Source organism: Lissotriton vulgaris, chromosome 6 (assembly GCF_964263255.1).
Source record: "Lissotriton vulgaris chromosome 6, aLisVul1.2, whole genome shotgun sequence".
Taxonomy (NCBI): Eukaryota; Metazoa; Chordata; class Amphibia; order Caudata; family Salamandridae; genus Lissotriton; species Lissotriton vulgaris.
Genome location: NC_141694.1, coordinates 445,538,295 through 445,557,572, shown reverse-complemented (window position 1 = coordinate 445,557,572; position 19,278 = coordinate 445,538,295). Strand labels below are relative to the sequence as shown.

The following is a 19,278-nucleotide window of genomic DNA, read 5'->3' as shown; positions in this document are numbered from 1 at the left end:
TGAAGCCTCTCTAACCTTTCACCAAATTATATTATGTGAAACATCGTTTACTATTTAAAAACAATAACTGAAAAATTATTAAGACTTTTTTATTATTTATAAACAATATCTGGAAAAGTAATTCAAGCTGTGCTACAATAAAACATGAATATAATTGAGAATGCTGAATTATCATGTTGCAATGAAACAAATGCTTTGATGACAAACAATTTCCTATGCACACAACATATCAATTCAGGTACAAAGTATTATGAACAGGCATCTATTAGGTTGAGTCCTAGAAAATAATATTTCACTTCTTCTTTTTGAGCAATTTTTGTCGTTTATTGCTCAAGAGACCTTACGCCAGCCGACACGTGTTTTGTCAGAGTGCAGATGGCTCTGACTCTTCAGGGCTGGAAATAAAACAAAATATACAAAGTGTTGTGATTCTTGTCGCACAGTTCACTATACTATGTGGCTTGACATCTACAAGGCAACATTTAAGAAGAGAAATCTCCTTGTAATCATACAAACAAAATTGTGAATATATGTCCATTGAATTTGCGAAAGTAGAGGTTTGAAGAACACAACGGGTCCTATTAGTTAAGAAAACATACACACATGAACCCCATTTTGTCACTTAGTTATGTATTACAGGATTATCCTGATTGCACATTGCACTCTTATATGTGACATGCACATGCTTGGAAAAGTGAAAGAAACGTGACTGCAAACACGACGCATCGCCGTACAACAAAGATTTTGGTATTGTCCAAAATGTCATTTTTATTTTATACATACATTGAAGAGAGAAAGGAAAACGCATTGGAGATTGCTACGGACAGTTCTTATAGTCTATTGGTCTTAAGATGTTTTTGAAAAAATTGATAAACATTGTGCTCCGTGAGGGTAAAATTTACAGGTGAGTGTGAAATTAATTGCTTTCGCCGTGAGAAGCCGTAAAGAAAAGTCCCTCCACCTCTATAGTTGTGCGCAAAGAATAGGCATGTTAATGCCAGTATTCATGCCAACACATACCTTTCTTGAAATGATGGCGTATGTTGTAATTCCTAATAAAAAAATATATGATGGTAGGCTTGAATTTTTGTAATGGTTGAGATTTGGAGCTGATACAGTCGTTTTATGAGTTTATGAAGTGTTTGCTACTCCATTTACCACTTGACCGGTGATAATTCCAACCCGGTAAGGGTATCTTGTACGTTCAATAGTTGTAGCTATTCTTCCCTCGTATCTTCAGTAACGTGAACAGAGACCCGCAGTCACGTGTACCAGAATAGCAGAGAAATATAAAAGAAGGGAAGAGTGGAATTTAAAGAGTCAATGTGATTGAGTGCATATACATCTGGAAAATACTTAGCCGCCAAACCAGTTATTGGTCGAATCTGTTAAGAAACTATAGAACTAGTTCTCATTGAAATTATAAAGATTGTATGGTAACAATAATGGTACAGAAAGACAGTGATTAACTATTTCGGAACATTGTCTCTATTATTGTGATGCTCCCCTGTGAAACAGGACGATGTCTATGCCTTCATTCTACTAACAAAAGCCTATCTGATACTGCATCATGTTAGGGTTTAAAGTCGCATGAGAGACCTACTTCTAAAAAGTCTTGAGTGTCTGACAGATCTGGTTTAGCCCAATCAATATTTGTACCGAGCTTACAATTTATAGAAAGTATCACACTTTGAACCCGTGAAAGGGGTTAAAAAACAATTGTTTAAAATGCAGCTCACCTTTGTAGGTCCGTAATAATCAAAGAGTTGCCGTATCTAGGGACGCATGAGCAGAATAGAAATGATCGATAAGATCCATTCGTCAGTTTCTGCAAGAACATGTAAATATTTCCACCGATATAATAACCATGGTTTCACGCTTGTAAAATTGACTGTAACGTGGCAAATGTTTAAAATTGAGTTAAGTGCTTACTATTTAAGACCGCTCCAATGTGAGCGAGAGGATCATCTGAAGCCGTGTTTGTGTGTCCCAAAAAAAGTACGAATGTCCCTGGACCTGGAATAGAGACAATGTAATGAACAGTATCCAAGGTCCTCCGAACGTTCGTCCCCGTGTGTTTGTCCCAGAATCTTAGATAAATACCTTGTGTTTTGCCCAGCTGCGAGTCCGGCTTTCTTGTTTCAAAGGTGCATTGTCGAATGCGGAAGAGGAAGTGTTCCCGCGTATGCGGTACTTTGAATAATTTCTTTCCGGTTTTCCCATCTGTGCTCAACCGGAAATAGAGTGCGCAGGTATAGTCTCTATCATACATTGTCTCTATTCCAGGTCCAGGGACATTCGGACTTTTTTAACATGCCTATTCTTTGCGCACAACTATAGAGGTGGAGGGACTTTTCTTTACGGCTTCTCATGGCGAAAGCAATGAATTTCACACTCACCTGTAAATTTTACCCTCACCGAGCACAATGTTTATCAATTTTTTCAAAAACATCTTAAGACCAATCGACTATAAGAACTGTCCGTAGCAATCTCCAATGCGTTTTCCTTTCTCTCTTCAATGTATGTATAAAATAAAAATGAAATTTTGGACAATACCAAAATTTTTGTTGTACAGCGATGCGTCGTGTTTGCAGTCACGTTTCTTTCACTTTTCCAAGCATGTGCATGTCACATATAAGAGTGCAATGTGCAATCAGGATAATCCTGTAATACATAACTAAGTGACGAAATGGGGTTCATGTGTGTATGTTTTCTTAACTAATAGGACCCGTTGTGTTCTTCAAACCTCTACTTTCGCAAATTCAATGGACATATATTCACAATTTTGTTTGTATGATTACAAGGAGATTTCTCTTTTTAAATGTTGCCTTGTAGATGTCAAGCCACATAGTATAGTGAACTGTGTGACAAGAATCACAACACTTTGTATATTTTGTTTTATTTCCAGCCCTGAAGAGTCAGAGCAATCTGCACTCTGACGAAACACGTGTCGGCTGGCGTAAGGTCTCTTGAGCAATAAACGACAAAAATTGCTCAAAAAGAAGAAGTGAAATATTATTTTCTAGGACTCAGCCTAATAGATGCCTGTTCATAATACTTTGTACCTGAATTGATATGTTGTGTGCATAGGAAATTGTTTGCATATAGTCTAGGTGTTGTTTACGATACCTTGTAAAGGGTTCAGAGGGTTTCCCTTTTCCTGTGGCACCACCGTTAACGTTTTTTCTAACCTGACAAGCTGTCAGAAACTTATGCAGAGCGCAAGTATTCCCTGTCAATATAAAACCCAGTGCCTTTGTGAATATAAATACGTTGATGACATTGTCATTTATGCACCTGCATTCAAGAGGTGTATTCAAATAAATGATCACGTATAATCCAAAAAGGGGTATCTAAAATAGAAAATATATGAAGATGATATTACCTCTATACTACTGAGGGTCAAAATATTGACTGAATGGCAATGTCTTAGGGTGGTTAGAACCGCTAATCACTTCACCGATAGAGTCAGAAATTCATTCTGTAGGGGTCTCCTGGACCTTATGAAAATAAATGTTTAGATTTAAAAAACATTTACCTCTTTCAGTTCAATTCTGATTTTTTTCTGACGATAGAGATTCTCACCAAAAGAGAGTGCACCTTCAGAATGGAATGTTTGCGGTTTGCTACTACCTGCAAGTGAGGGTCAGGTTTGCGACGGTTGCGCAAGCCCATGAGCCAATATGTTAAACCATGAACTTTAAAACAGAAGTATTGAGGAAAGAATATAGGTTTGTTTTACCAATATTTCCCCTTCAACTTCAGAATCACATGAAAAATAGCAGCTCAAACTCAATGTACATGAAAACGAAATACAACATATATGTGTATGAATACTGAAATTCAAGTTTTAGAAATCAGAATTTCCACTTCATGTAATTTGTCATTTTCATTTTTCCTGTTTATGCCATGCCCTGATTGTATTCTGCATGTCATAGTCCAATATCGGTGCATGAAATATGTTGTGCCAGTAGTGGGAGCTCAAGGAGTAGGAAAGCAAAAACAATGCCCAATAATCTATATAAATATGCAGAAACAAAGGACGTGGGACCTAAAACCATGGGAAACAGCTCATTTAAGCCCAAACACCATTAGATGTTCAATAACAAACATATCATGGAGTACTTAACTCATCGCTAAGCAGCCAGAAAAGAGGCTTTTAGATCTTTGTGACTGATGCATACAGGCTAATCTTATAACTGACTGCTGGCTTCACTTCCCCTCAACCTATAGCTTGTGACCCCCGGGTTCGCTGGGTAGTATAGTTTTTTGTGGTTCATGGCTTACTATTATAAAAGTAGAAAGCTATAAAAACATAATATAGGCCTCTGCTCTTGTAATAAAATCATAGAGTAAAGGGTAAGACAATAGAATAATTAGACATGTTTCAAGAATATGAATTAAAGAATGTTGAAAAAACCTAAACAAACACCTGAAAATTAATGAAATGATTATAGTAAGATGAATGAACATTCTCTTGTGTTAATATTGAATACCTAAATGTGCATGCATAGTTCCAAGTAGAACAGGAACATGCTAAGTGGAAAGATTTGGGTATATTATAAGAGGTGGCGCCTTATAATGGAACACAGTGGCAAAACTGTCATGGGTCCAGTCAGGCATGTTTGTATCCTCTTTGCACAACCCTGGGTAGCTGTGGCTTTGAGCAGAAAGGCTTGACAAAGGACCTTAGCGTAAAAGATTTAACAAAAACAAGCAATGTAATTAGAGAGTCACACAACAAGAAAGAGACATCACAACAATTTATACAAATAATGCCTATTTTTATACATTTTTAGAGACCTTGATCATCAAAATTCACTGGAGCGTGCCAGAGATACAGATTGTTTAGGATATAAATACTTTTAAATGCAACCAGAAACATGCATTGCCAACAAAAAGTTTGTAAACTTTTGAAACATTTGAAAGAGTTAGTATGACACTCCAACCCAACAGGATGGCGGTCTAAGGGCCAGAAGAGATACTTTGGACAGTTACCTGGCCACCAGAGCATTTTTACGGCAAGTTCCCATCTTTACAGGATGACTGCCATAACCTGTAATGGAGTGGTCCTTATAAGAGGATACAGGTGAAATGATGCTCAAGGATGCTCTGGTTAAGGTGCGGTTGACAGGGGTGTACTCAGTCTTTGTTGCAGTAGCTGGCAAGCTGATGCAGGGCTACTGGTCTCCTTGGATCACAGTTGGGGCAAAATCCTATGGTGGGGGCCTGCGTCCCTCTTGGTTGACAAATACGGGCTTTAATGGCACTACTGGGTCTAGCAGGTTCAGGTGCAACTTTTGCCCATTGAGGATTGGTCACTTTGTGCACCCAGAGACAGGTAGTGACAACACTTCTGCAGTGGCTACCAACTTGCCAGTTTGTGCTTCTTCAGCTCTTGTGTCCCTGGAGCTGGTTCCGGGGGATCGTCCACCTGATCCTTGGAGTCACTGCTTTGCTCTGGAGTTGGCAATCCACTTTTCCCTGGGTCAGGACCTGCAGGCATATTCCAAACTTTACTAGTATAAAATGCAGCAGGTACAGCTCTCCCAAAGGTGCAACCTCTCTTCCTGCAGTTTCAAGCACAACAGGGCAGTCCTTCTTCAGATTTTTCTTTAAATCCAAAGTGATCTGGCAAGCAGGGCGCCAAGCGTCCCCTATTTATCCCAGGAAAGTGCCCTGAGGGTCCAATGCAGTCACTAGCCAATGAGATACTGGGTACCTTACCTTCTAGTGACATGTTTCCTGCAATATGTGGCATCTGGCTGTTCCAGAGAACACTATTCAAGACACTCTCAAAATGCCTAGACCATTTCCTGATAATCCGTAGCTTTGTAGCCAATCGTAGAAGTGTGACTACCTGTGAGCTACATGCCCACTGGAAACCAATTTGTGGATGGGCGTTCCCTCTCTGTCCCGGTCTTCAACTTGTCTTCAGGAAAAAAAGGCATCTTGCTCAGGAGTGTTGACACAAATGACCTTCAAATGCAGCTTCCCTTTGAAGCTAGCCTTTTGAGCTAACATACCAAGTGGCTTTCCTGGTTGAGGAGGTAAAACTTCACTCTGTGCAACTGCCTTTGTTTCTTAGCCACAAAGTCATTCACATGTCTCCCCATTCAGGCAAAATGTTGTCTGTGTGCTTGGGCCTTTGTGAGGCCGCTGGACTAACTAGGAACAAAGTGGCAACTTTCTAAAAGTTACTTAACCTTAATTGTCACAATAACCTCAACCTGGGCATCAGGTTGGGTTTCTTTGCCACAACTAATTTGATATCTTACAGTACCCTGTTGAATAAATGGTTTATTGTTTCATTTAATTAAAAGTGTTACAAAAGAAACGGTGCGTGATGTGTCCGCCAGACACCTTCATCTATCATGAATAAAACATAATCATTTCATATAACAAATCTAATATTCATGGATAAAACGTAAGCATTTAATTGAATAAATCTAAAAATAATGGATAAAATGCAATTATTTCATTTAACAAGTCTACTAATCACAACACAAGGCAGTAAGAGACAAGTAGAATTAAATCTGTAAACACTAGTTTGAAGCTGTACCCATTTAGGTAGCCCATTCAGAAGTTAGCCAGATTGGGGTGCCAATTGATACGCCTCTGTTAGCCAATTGGGCTACTAACTCTTCCCCAGCAAAACTACAATTTCAAAGTGTTGCTCTTAAGATATATGGAACTATATATGGCTCCCTAAACAAAATATATAGCTCCCTGACATAGAGCTCCTTAGACCTTTCTTAGGGGAGACTTGAATTTAGGGTTAAGGGAGTGATGGCTTTGCCATTGGTTTTAAATGGCAAAGTCAAGCTAGAATCTTAAACACTGTTCTTCTCATCTACAGTGGCAGGCTGTGAGCCATTTTGTCTTTTGTCACCTTCAGGGTGGCACAAACAGTGCTGCAGCCCTAGGTGGACACTCTGCCTTAAATGCCCAGGGTACCACATACTAGGTACTTATAAGCAAGTCAGTACTTGCCAATTAGGTATAGCCAATTCAGCAAACACTTTGTAAGGGTCAGAACACTGGTACAGAGGTATGGTTAGCATGCCTCAGTGCACTCTCGGAGTTAAAAAAAACTGCAGCATAAGTCAAAAACTGTGGGGATGAACATACACAAAAATGAATTTTCTTATACTAAGTGCAACATCCTAATAAAATAGCAGACTTGGTAGTAATGTCTTGTTGACTAATGATGAGGTGATATTACTTATGCATTTTTCTGTAGTGCTGACTGCTTAGCGCTATATGTTGGCAGGTGTGCATGTACCATAAGAAAGCCAAGCCTACTGAATTTGCCAGTGCTTCTTTCTGTTTTCTTTCGAGCCTGTCCACTGTCTTAGGCCGTGAAAAGTGTAATGCACTATATTATTTGACATTTTCTTGCAAAGTATGTTAAAGTAAATAATAATTAAGTTTATTGTATGATTAATTAAAATCTTTACAATCTTCCCATAAAATAAAAAAATGACTGTACAAAGACAATTAATATCAGGCAACATTAAAATGACCCATTAGTTTTATAACTTTGGTCCATGTAAATGTCTAACATATAAAATGTTATAAATAAAACAGTTAACATTTGGAACTAGGCCGGCTACTGTGATCCTGCCGTCTAAGCGAGCTCTTAATCAGTTTTACATTCAGTCCATGTGTGGCATAGTCGGCCCGTGGGGACCGGGCGTGTGGGAACATTCTCCTCTGTTTTCCTCCTGCTCGGCTTGCCATATGCGTTTTCTTGCCTCTGCTAGGAATTTTAATCCCCGGCAGGCCAGAATTACAGAGGAGCCTCCCAAACAACTTGTCACTGCGTGTCTGCATGTACGAATATTCAGTTCATTGAAGATGTGTTTTAAATACTGTCTCCTCAGGTCCGTGACTGCTGGGCATGCGCATAATAGGTGGGGTAAAGATTCAGTTTTATATCCACATAGTCGACACTGCTCTGTTCGGTGTTTGTGTTTCCAGAGTGGCAGTAAATCTTTTGAGACCTGCTGGCCCATTCAATAGTCTGTATAACTCTTTTTTAAATACCCACTAAAATGTGATAATAAATATACTTGCTGTTTAAGTGATTTATAGGAGGTAATGATGGTCCACCCGTGCCAACGTTTTGAGATTGTATTTTTGTCCTCCAGAAAGGATTTCCTTTTTGCTTCCTAATTGGCTGCTCTACTAATACTTGCTTTGTCTGCCCTGGTTTCCCATACTGTTTCCAAATCAAGGTCTGCCAAACAGGTTTTCAAGTATTTTCCCCAGGTGCTCTGTATTTCATTGTCCACCTGGTACGTGATTTCATCCCAGCATAGGCTGTCCATGGTGCCTGGGTTCGCGGAACAAAAGTTTTGGCAAAGCTTCACGAAGGCGCTCATGCTCCGGAATTTTTGATGTTGAAGGCCAAATTCGAGCCGCACTTGCGATGGGGAGGCAGATTTTGGCAGGTTAAAAATGTCCTTGTAGATCTTTGTCTGAAGGTCATTTAGTAAGTCATCCTCCTTGCTGCACCGGGTAACTAAACCATAAGACAGGGTGGGAAAAATTTGAGCAGCCATCACCTTTAGTAGGTGGTTGTAATTCGGGCAATCCAGTTTTGATTTTAATAATCGATATGCAAAAATTTGCGATTGCGCTTTGGCTTTTATTGCCGATTTGTGCTCCTTATGTGGTGCTCCTTACATGTTAAGCCTTGCCCTATTGTTATACCGAGGTATTTATAGGACCCTTGCTCTTCCACTGTTGCCCCATTCGCCGTCCATTTAAACTTGGTTTTTTTTGGATCAACTAAGCAAACAACTTTTGTTTTTGCTTTATTTAATTCTAATTTTTCCCGGTTCAAATAGGACGATAATTTATTTATTGCTCTTTGTAGGCCTACTGGTGTTTGGCTTAGCACTACTATGTCATCCGCGTATTGTAATGTGTTGGCTGGCTTCTTGGCCCATAATCGGTGGATGACAATCAGCAGCTTCCATAACTTTGCCGATATCTGAGAGGAACAGATTAAATAGGCTTAGTGCTAACACGCATCCTTGTTTTAAGCCTTGTAATACTCGAAGTTGTACTACATCCATCGCCTAATTTCACTCTTGACCATGTGTCGTTATGAAGGGCAACTATTGCCTTTAGTAGTTGACTGGGCAGTCCCCATGTGTTTAACTTTGCCCACAAGTACTCTCTGCTCACTCGGTCAAAAGCTGCTTTTATGTCAATGAAACATGCGTACAACCGTGTTCCCTTATTTACTGCTTTTTCCGTTAAGAGAGACAAAATAGCCACATTTGTTTTGGTTCCCATCCTTTGCCTGAATCCTGTTTGGAACTTAGGAATTCGATTTTTGTCGTCAATCCAGTCTCGCAGCTGTACTAGAAGACAAGAAGAATAAAGTTTGGCCTCAACATCAATTAAGGATATCAACCTATAATTTGCTGGGTTGCGATGGTCTTCCTGTTTAAATATCGGGTGTATTATATTCCCTTTCCAAGAGACAGGGACATCTGTATGTATGCATATGTAATTGAAAAGAGGCGTTAAGATCTCTGACCAAAAGTCTGGGTCGTTCTTAAAAAGCGCGTTCGGCAGCCCATTTGGACCTGCTGCTTCTTCTATCTTTAATTTTAATATTATGCCCCACAGTTGTTTTTTGGTGATTAATGGATTTAGTTCGTTGCCTCCAATCTCTTGTTCACGTTCTTCGTTTTCTCTGTTATCAAAACTCAGGTTTCTTTTTCTTTTTCCCACTTCTGACTCCATCCCCCGGGGACCTTCAATGGTGCTTAAGTCTGTGTTGCAGTACAAGTTTCGCACATGTTGAACCCACGTTTCTTCTCCAATTCCTGCCTCTTGTTGGAGACTTGCTCCTTTAGTCAAGTTGTTTGTAATGCCCCAGAAGTCCCTACTATTTGGCAATTTACCTGCGCACAATAATGTATTCCAGATGGTTTCCTTATGTGCAGTCTTGGAGATCCTCAACATCTTCCTGTATACATTCCTTTCTTCTGTTAGTTTGCTATTATTTGGGCTTTTTCCAATTCTTTTTGCCCGCCCCTGTGATCTAACTGCTCTTGCGACCCTTCTCTTTTGATTTCGTAGGTCAAAGTTGAACTATGGTTCCTTCCTGGTGTTACATCTTCTTTGATTACCCGACACTGCTGGAAATTTATGAATAAGGACCTGGGCCAACTGTTCCCAGTTGATTACGCAATCTTCCTCTAACTGAGGCCCTAACTTACTCATGTGATCCCTTGATGTGTTCTGGATACTTTTCAACCCACCTCCTCGCCATTTTAGTTTTTTTAGGTTGAACTTATCGGCGTGTTGTATAAGAGAGTTCATTCTTTGAGCCAAAGTGAGAGAAATGTTCACTCTTGTTATTTGGGGAAAGTGATCGCTTTCTATGCGTTGATCGATTTGAAATGTTTCAATACTGGAAAGTAACTCATTACTATTAATTGTGAAGTCTATTGTTGAGTGAGCCTTGCCACTTGAATATGTGACTGCTGCTGGTATGTCGCCCTTTGTTTCGCCATTCAAAATTGTCAATCCCAAGTCTCCTAATATATTTGTTATTTTTCGTCCACCACTGATCGCTTGCGACCTCCCTTCAACCTGGTTTTTAATTTTGAGGTTGCAATTGAAGTCTCCGGAGATGAACGTTGGGCATTGCGCATAGGATCTTTGCATTGCTTTTATCAGGGACATTAAGGTTGAATAATTTTCTTTCTGGGTCTTCCTCTCTGGGTGGATGTAGACATTAATCACTAGAAGCTGACACTTTTGAATCTTTGATGGGGACCTATCGCAAATTTTAATCACTCGAGCCCAGTTAACCCCCGCGTGCTGTTCTTCTGTTTGCCAATCGTACTTTTGGGCTACTTATATTGATAATCCGCCTCGTGGATGCCCAAAAGGTGAAAATCTTTCTGCGAAAATGTGATGTTCTTTAAATCCTGGGATAGAAGTGGGCGTCAATTTCCATGTTTCCTGGAGCAGGATTATATCTTGTTGCTGAAAAAAGGTTTGTTTTTCATGGTCCTGGGCCATTTCTTGAAAACCATGAACATTCCAAGAACAAAACGAGACACTGTGCGGCCTTTTTTCCTTCTGAGTTTGGTCCTGCGTCTCCGCTACCGTAGGAATATTTGGATCTTCGTTGGGTATGTTTTTTGCTTAATGTCATTGGTACCCATGACCAATCCATCCTGTCCATTGTACGACGTCCCATGTGTTGCGTACTTACTAATGTGTTAACCCTATTCCCACTGATTGAAGATGCTGGTGTGGAGGCGCGAGTACCTCGAGAACATGTGCTCTGGCATTTCCCGTCTTTATCTTCCTTTTTTGATTTCTTAGACTGTCTAGTAGGGGATAGGGATACCTTGGACGTTTATGTAGCATCAAAGTAATTTTCCATGCTCCAAATCTTGGTCTTGCAGAATATATCTTGTCCACCAGGTCCTTTGGAGCCCAGGTTGTCACGGATTCCTCAGTTTCCAGATTTTGTCTTTTTTGTTGAAATTCAATGGCTATTAAGTCCTGGGAGGTTATCCCTTTTAGTTCTGGAATTTCCTTGAGCAATTTTAACAGGTTCCCTCAATTAAGGATATCCTGCCTTCCTTTTGTGGGATATTCGGGCACAAATGTCAATTTTGATTCAAATACCTCTGTCCGAAAAGGCTGGCCTTCAGGCGATTGTGAAATATCATCTTTAAAGGCTGCAGAATTCTGAATTCTGAATAAGTTGCACCTATCATGTGCTTCTAGTTGCTCTCGTTCTTCGTTCACCTCCTCGTTTTTTTCCTCTGTTATTCCTCGAGTGCTGGTTTTCCTTATCCTTGTTGGTTAGAGGACTGCTTCCCTGAAAGGTAGCGTGCATCTGCGGTCCTTGCCAATTATTGTAACTTTCAAGGGACTTAGCTCGGTTTAGGTTTCGGATGTTATTTTTTCCTGGTGCCTTTTATTTTTTAAATCTTCCTGTGTTCTGGTTGTATACTGTGTTTTGCTACCCTTTGTCCCGTGTGGGGAATCCTCTCCTGTTGCGCTTTTTTGATGCATGTTATCCCCGGGGGTGAGTGTCTCTATCGTTTGACATGATCCTGTATGGTCTAACCTTTAGTTGGTTCGGATTTCTCAGTTTTATCATGTCGCGTTTCCTGCCTACTTTTAAATTGTTTCTTTTGTCTCTCAACGACCTTGATCTATGGGGGAGGGTTGGATCGTCTTGCTTTTTTGAAGGGGAGGGATAATGGTTACACCAGAGACAGGGCTTCCTTCCATTGGGATGGAGTCTGAAGTATACTTCCGTTGTAATGCGTTGATTAGTACCTCTCCACGTAGAGACGTATTCAGTGTTTTGCTTTTGTCCCCACGGGGAGTTTTCATTTTAAATATTGAAAAGTTTTTCCCTGAGTCTATGCTTTGTTGCTTTTTGTATTTGAGCTTAGCCTTCCTTGCCCATATCTTTGCCTTTTTGTTGGTTTTACGTCGGTCATGGACTTGCTGGAGGACTGTGTTACTTTCATTGAATTATCTATTATTTCCATTTGCTCATCAGGTACCGCTTGCTCTAAGGCGTCTTTTGCTTTGCTTATTAAATTTGTTATTAAGTTATTGCATTTTAAAATTACCGGCGAGTCCAGATTGTTTTGCGTTTCCTTGTCATTTAAAATGTCCGGAAGACTTGTCAATTTCTCGATTATGCTCCCACAGCCGCAGTTAGACTGTTGTTTGTCTTTATAATTATGAAGCTCCGATTTCCCCCTGTTGGTTAGAAGTGACGTTTGTAAGTCCATCTTGGAATTATTGCCTGAGATGCGGCCAGCGATTAGGTTTATGAGGTCTATTTGGACCTCCATTTTGTCGGATTGATAATTCAGCACCCTTATCGCTTGATCTAGGGTGCCTAGCAAGGACTGGCTCCATTGAGGGCTTGGCTGTTGTTCTTGGGTCTTTCGTAAATCCTCTGGTTCGTGGTCCATCGTACTAACGGAGGAAATTGTTATAGGTGCTGAGAGATTCGAGTGATTCAATTTAGTTGGAGTACCTCCGCTATAGTATAGTACAAGTCGTTGTTGGTCTTTATTAGCCAAGGGGCTTCGTGGAGTAGAAACCACCATTCCCAGGCTACTCTGTTGAGCTTTATTACCAGACGCTGCTAGTACGGCGTTCCCTTGGTGTTCTTTTTTCTGGGTTAGTGTTTCCATGATTTCTAAAAAGTTGGGATCATTAGATAAGGAAAATGATTTTAGCCAGGGTTCCTCCTCTTGTACTAGCGGCTTGGATGATTTACTGAGTTTTAATATTTTCTCCATTACTTCCTTTGAGGGATCCTTTACGGTTGTAATTCCCTCCGTTGCTATGTCCCCGGGTTTTATACTACTGCTTGAGTTCCTTTGTTTTGACTTTAGCAAGCAGTCCTCTGTACTTCCCTTGTTTGCTGTGTTTCTTGTTGTTTCCCTTGTGTTTGTTTGGCGCACTTGTGCTGTTACTGTTACCGACTTATTCAGACGTTGATGTGTCATTTGGTTCTGTGGGAGTTGAGTCCCTGTTAGACGTCATTGGTTTTAGACGGGACTTGTGCCAATGGAACAACTGAGCTAACTGGAATGATGGGGCTTGGCAATTTGGAGGCCTCGGCTGTTGGTGCATAAATCACCGCCATACGATCCTTTAAATAAAGGAATTTATATATTCCGGTTTTCCTTCTTGGACTCAGTGTTGTTGTTTCAGGGGTCGGTGCTGAGACCAGCCTCTCTCTTGAGCTGGGAGGCTTCCTTGTTTGGTTTGTCGGAGAGCCTTCCTCGAGTGCTTTTTTAGGTTTTTTTTGTTTTTGCCTGCCAACACTTGATGAACTTTTCCTGATCTCATTTCAAGTTTTATGTATTAGCACTCCTTCGGTCACGCATATACTTCTAGCCGTGAACATAAGTTGATCTTCTTGCTCTTGATGGAAAACTGTATCTGAGTGACCATGCACTCACCCAATAATGGGAGGGAGTAACTAAAGTTACTGTCAAGAACACCAGGGGAAGATTGGCGTATTTAACAGACCTAGAAAATTCAGTGTTGGTCTTTTATTTTTCAACGTGCCTGGTTTTTTTTTGTGTTGTAATAGTGGCAACATTTATGTCGAGTTGGTAGTGGGGTGTGCTTCTAATCTGGCTTTTTGGCTCACACCATTGCAATATGGTAAGGAGAAGTCACAGCAATAAAGCACTTTAAACTGCGCGTGGCACTGAAAAAGTAAGCAAAGTGATCAAGCCTCACCGTTTCTTGTGAGGGCTCGGAGGAATTATTTCCCACGAAGCAAAAGCTGCAAATGGAGCCTCGCTGTTTACACCACTCCGGCTTGTATCACTCGCGGCTGTTCGCTGCTACAGCCGCCTGCCCCGCTCACCTCCACACGCTGTTGGCTAGTGTCTCCCGCTGCTCTCGTCTCCTCGCAACAAAGCAGGAAAGCGGCTGGGTGTGATCCCACGGCCCTGGCTTGTATCTCCCGTGTCTTGTGTCTCCCGCGACTCCACGTGGCTCTCGGCTCCTCACTGCCGCTGCCGCTGATGCTGCTGCCGCTACCGCCCGCTGCCCTGTGTGTTACACGTGGCAGGTTTGAATCTCCCGCGGCTCCTGCGCCTAGCGTCTTCCGTCTCCTCGGAAGCGGGCAGGCAGGATCACGGCAGACAGGGTCACGAGCAGGCAGGTTCACCGGCGGACTTGCTGCAGGCTCACCGCACACCCCCCCTGGCTCTGGTTGTACCCCCGCCTTTCCCCCAGCTCGCAGTACGCGGCACCTTAGACCAGGCGCGGTTCGTCCATTGGGGCGTGGGGGCGTAGCCCCCCCTGCCCGACACCGCCCGCAGCTCCCTCATGACAATCATGTCAATGAATCAACAAGACGTCAGACCGCCGGGCGGGCGTCATGTTGATTCATTGACATGATTGTACAGACGGCAACACAAGTACGCATGCGTGGGGACGGAGGGTGAATTTTTACCCGTGCCCACGCATGCACACTTGTGTTTTGGCGGCGTTGCGCATGCCCATCAGGAGCCCTAATGGGCGTGCTATGGGCGAGAGGGTACCTGTGCCCCTGGCGCCAGGATTGGCCAGGGGCGCTGTGAGCCTGTGACATGTGCGGGACCGGCAGCAAGGTAAAGGTAAGAGTGTGTGTTTTTCGGTGTTCCAGTAAACTAGCTTGCACAAATGACTTGAGATAGTTCAGTGTGTTAAAGCATCTGCTGCAGAAATGTATGCGTCTATTCCAGGTCACCCGTTTATTTCACGGCATGGGGTTTTGGAAATGTAAAAATTCTCAGAATTTCTTTTTTGATAGTTGCAACAACAGCCTTCAACAGATTTCATTTTATAAACATTTTTCCAGAAAATGAGTTAACGTCTGTCACCACAAATATAATGTACTCTTTGAACTAAGGTTATAAAATTTCAAAATGTTAACAAACGGTAGAGGCGGAATAGCATGATATATGCATTTATTATTGCATGCATGTTGGCGTATGTTTGTATGTGAATTTGTATAGTACATACCTAAGGCTTACAGGATGGCAAATACATGGGCGGTAGAAGGTTTCCAGCATAAAAAGGTAGGGGTGATGTAATATGTAAACTGGCACATCCTTCAACGTCGATCCTAAAGGCTTGTTAGAGTCCATAATTTATGTTTATATGGTCATAAAAATACATGAATGATGGATGGATGCAGGGTGGGTGCATTAATGATTGTTCGGTGGATGGGTGGGTGGATGGGTGCATGGATGGATGCATGCATGATGGGTGGATGGATGCATGAATGATGGATGCAGGATGGATGGGTGGGTGGATGGGTGGATGCATGAATGAATGATGTATGGGTGCAGGCTGGGTGGATGGATGGGTGGATGCATGCATGATGGGTGGATGCATGATGGATGGATGGGTGGATGGATGGATGGATGCATGAATGATGTATGGATGGATGCATGGATGCATGCATGATGGGTGGATGCATGATGGATGGATGGGTGGATGGGTGGGTGCATGAATGATGGATGGATGGGTGGATGGATGGATGGATGCATGAATGATGTATGGATGGATGCTTGCATGATGGGTGGATGCATGATGGATGGATGGATGGGTGGATGGATGGATGGATGGGTGCATGAATGAATGATGTATGGATGCAGGATGGGTGGGTGGATGGATGGGTGGATGCATGAATGATGTATGGATGGATGCATGCATGATGGGTGGATGCATGATGGATGGGTGGGTGCATGAATGAATGATGTATGGATGCAGGATGGTTGGGTGGATGGATGGGTGGATGCATGAATGATGTATGGATGCATACATGCATGATGGGCGGATGCATGATGGATGGATGGGTGGATGCATGAATGAATGATGTATGCAGGGTGGGTGGGTGGATGGATGGGTGGATGCATGGATGCATGCATGATGGGTGGATGCATGAAGGATGGATGGGTGGATGGGTGGGTGCATGAATGAATGATGTATGGATGCAAGATGGGTGGGTGGATGTATGAATGATGTATGGATGCATGCATGCATGATGGGTGGATGCATGATGGATGGATGGGTGGATGCATGAATGAATGATGTATGGATGCAGGGTGGGTGGGTGGATAGATGGGTGGATGCATGAATGATGTATGGATGGATGCAAGGTGGTTCGGGCTCGCTCGCTGCGCTCGATCGCTGCAGTGCAATATGCAAATTAGTTTACGCCTCACCACTTTCAAATGTCACCAGCCGCCCCTGCCTTAGACACCCTAGGCAACTCGGCAGCTGGGCAGCTCAGCACACTTCTCTCGCGATCAGTAAATAATAATTTCACCATAGAGGATACAGCTCACAAGAAACACTAAATGTAGACAAACTGAAATAAAAAACTCACTGATTTAATAAACAGACATTAAAGTCTCACGTATTGTTTGAGGAAAACCCATCACATACTCTGGCACATCAAGAAAGGTTGAAATAAAGTCAGCTATATTAACTATTGTCAGCAAGCAACTACTACTGGAATAAGTCAGGGTGAGATGTGCTAAAAGGCACCGAGAACAGTCCAAATTGGAAATAGGAGGTTTAAGACTCACAACTGTGAAATATGATATTCAATAGCAGCTATGCCTGTGTGTCTAACAGCCGAGCTGTTTATTACTCAAACGCGCCATTTTGGCATCCACATATAATGCTTTTAAAAGACACTGTCGGTCGCAATCCCTCTTTGTGTCTCACAAATGGCTATTAGTAATATCTGTCACATCAACACATCAAGTGCTCGTTGAAAATGCAAACAACAGCTGTCTTTTTTTTCTAGATACAACTCATTGATTAGGAAACAAAGCAGATCCTTTTATGTAAGAGCAGAAGCATTCTCCGTTCTTTTGTTCTTGGTGCCCGGCAGTCGGCGTGAACCCTGCATGGGCAGATTTCGCGCGGCCCTTTCATTGCTGAACTTTTTGCCCACGGACAAAACACATTGAATGCCATTTCGAACGCTCGCCCCCAGCAGGAGCTTCTGGAAAATATCGGCCGATTTCGAACTCATCATTATTGTAGATGAGACTTATAAATATTCGACCTTCTTTATTTCTGCCAATCGAAAATTATCCTGAAGCGACATGTTCCGGTGATGGACAGTGTGAAGGACAGTGCAGCTCAGGTGAGAGCGGCTGCAGCTTCTCCTATTACTCCCGACGGATCGTAGCTCAGCTGGTGGCTTCCGCGTTTTAAGTCTTGTGTTTCTGTGACGCTGATTAAGACTCGTATCTAGACAGTGCATGCATACCCCAGAGCCAGCAGTGAGTAACGGGCTGGTGAGTGAGAGATAAGGAGGCTTCCAGAGTGTAGGACAGGGCAATCCTATGTAATGCTGTTCAATAATCACTGCTTCTTGCAAAATGAGACTTTGCTTTGATTTACCGCCCTGAAAGCTTCGTGGGATTTTATCCACTGGCCCTCGCCCAGGGAGCGCCTTTAGTTACTATTCTAAAGAATCTAAGAGAATTAAAAGTCCTCGGCAGGTCAGAATGCTGTCGAGAGCCTGATAGGCAGGCGCGGGAAAGGCTAAAGCAACATGAGGTTGACGGTTTTAGCATGGATAGAACCGAATACCACGGTGGACGATTTTCTGTTCATTCTGCTATGCTATTTATAGAAACAGGTTTAGAAGTCAGTTTGGAAATTGAGAACATAGACCACCACGAGGTAGCATAATGCACGTTTTATTTGAATGAATATTTATAGATTACAAAATTATTCTATATATTTTTGGAGAAACCCAATTCGATCTTTCATGGGTAGTGATCAAGTTTCTATTTAATTTATTTCTGGCTTGTGTATAGCGCTGCTTGCTAAAAATAGATCTGGCTAAACTCTGTTAAGGTTTCATATAGCTGTTCCATACCAGAAGGATGGTTCGTTTTCAGGATAGTTCATACACTTAGGGGCAGATTTACAAGCCCCATTCGCCGCTGGTGACTCACGTTGCGCGACACACCGGTGGCGCAGCCTGCTAAGTGATATTTATAAGCACCCTGCGTGACTTAACCTGTGCTTGTACATATTGCAACACTTTGCGTGTAGGGCGGGACATGGGTTTTGCTGTGGGTGATCCCACGAAACACCCACGTCCACTGATGCATTTCCAGATTTATGAGAAATCGCTAACCTCGAAATGCGTCAGTTTGCTGCACCACCATAGGGGTGGCGTAGCCAAGCAAAAGAGGAGAATTTTTTTATTTCTCCTCGTTTTTTTCCTATTTCAATGCGTGCTGAATTAGACAGCACACATTGAAAGAGGAAAATGCCTGCAGTGATTGATTTTGTACAGGAAGGGGCCCCTTCCTTCACAAAAACAATCTCCCCATGGCGCAGGCATCCTTGAACAATGGTGCAAGGGTGCCTGTGCCAACGCATGGCAGCTGTTTCTGCGCAAGTGCAGGGGAGAACACAGGAATGCGACATATCATTGTAGATATGTCGCATTCCTGTGCTCTGAAAGTGCCGCTGCGTGGCGCAGCCAAAGGGCTTGCGGTGCCAAGCTGCGGCACTTTTTTGTAGATCTGCCCCTTAAGTTTTTATGCACTTGGGGCAGATCTACAAGAAAGTGCAGCAGTGTGGCACCGCAAGCCCTTTGGCTGCGCCACGCTGCGGCACTTTCAGAGCACAGGAATGCAACATATCTACAATGATATGTCGCATTCCTGTGCTCTCCCCTGCGCTGGTGCAGAAACAGATGCCATG

The 19,278-nt window shown here is 42.4% G+C and overlaps 1 protein-coding gene across 1 annotated transcript in view; it reads left to right on the top strand.

Annotated features, from left to right (window-relative positions):
• The first annotated feature begins 17,639 nt into the window (after nt 1-17,639).
• LGSN (lengsin, lens protein with glutamine synthetase domain) overlaps nt 17,640-19,278 on the top strand; it is a 139,178-nt gene continuing 137,539 nt past the window's right edge. Inside the window, exon 1 of the mRNA XM_086926455.1 lies at nt 17,640-17,695. Within this exon, the coding sequence (XP_086782581.1) occupies nt 17,666-17,695 (30 nt within the window). The 5' untranslated portion in view covers nt 17,640-17,665. The remainder of the gene's footprint in view (nt 17,696-19,278) is intronic.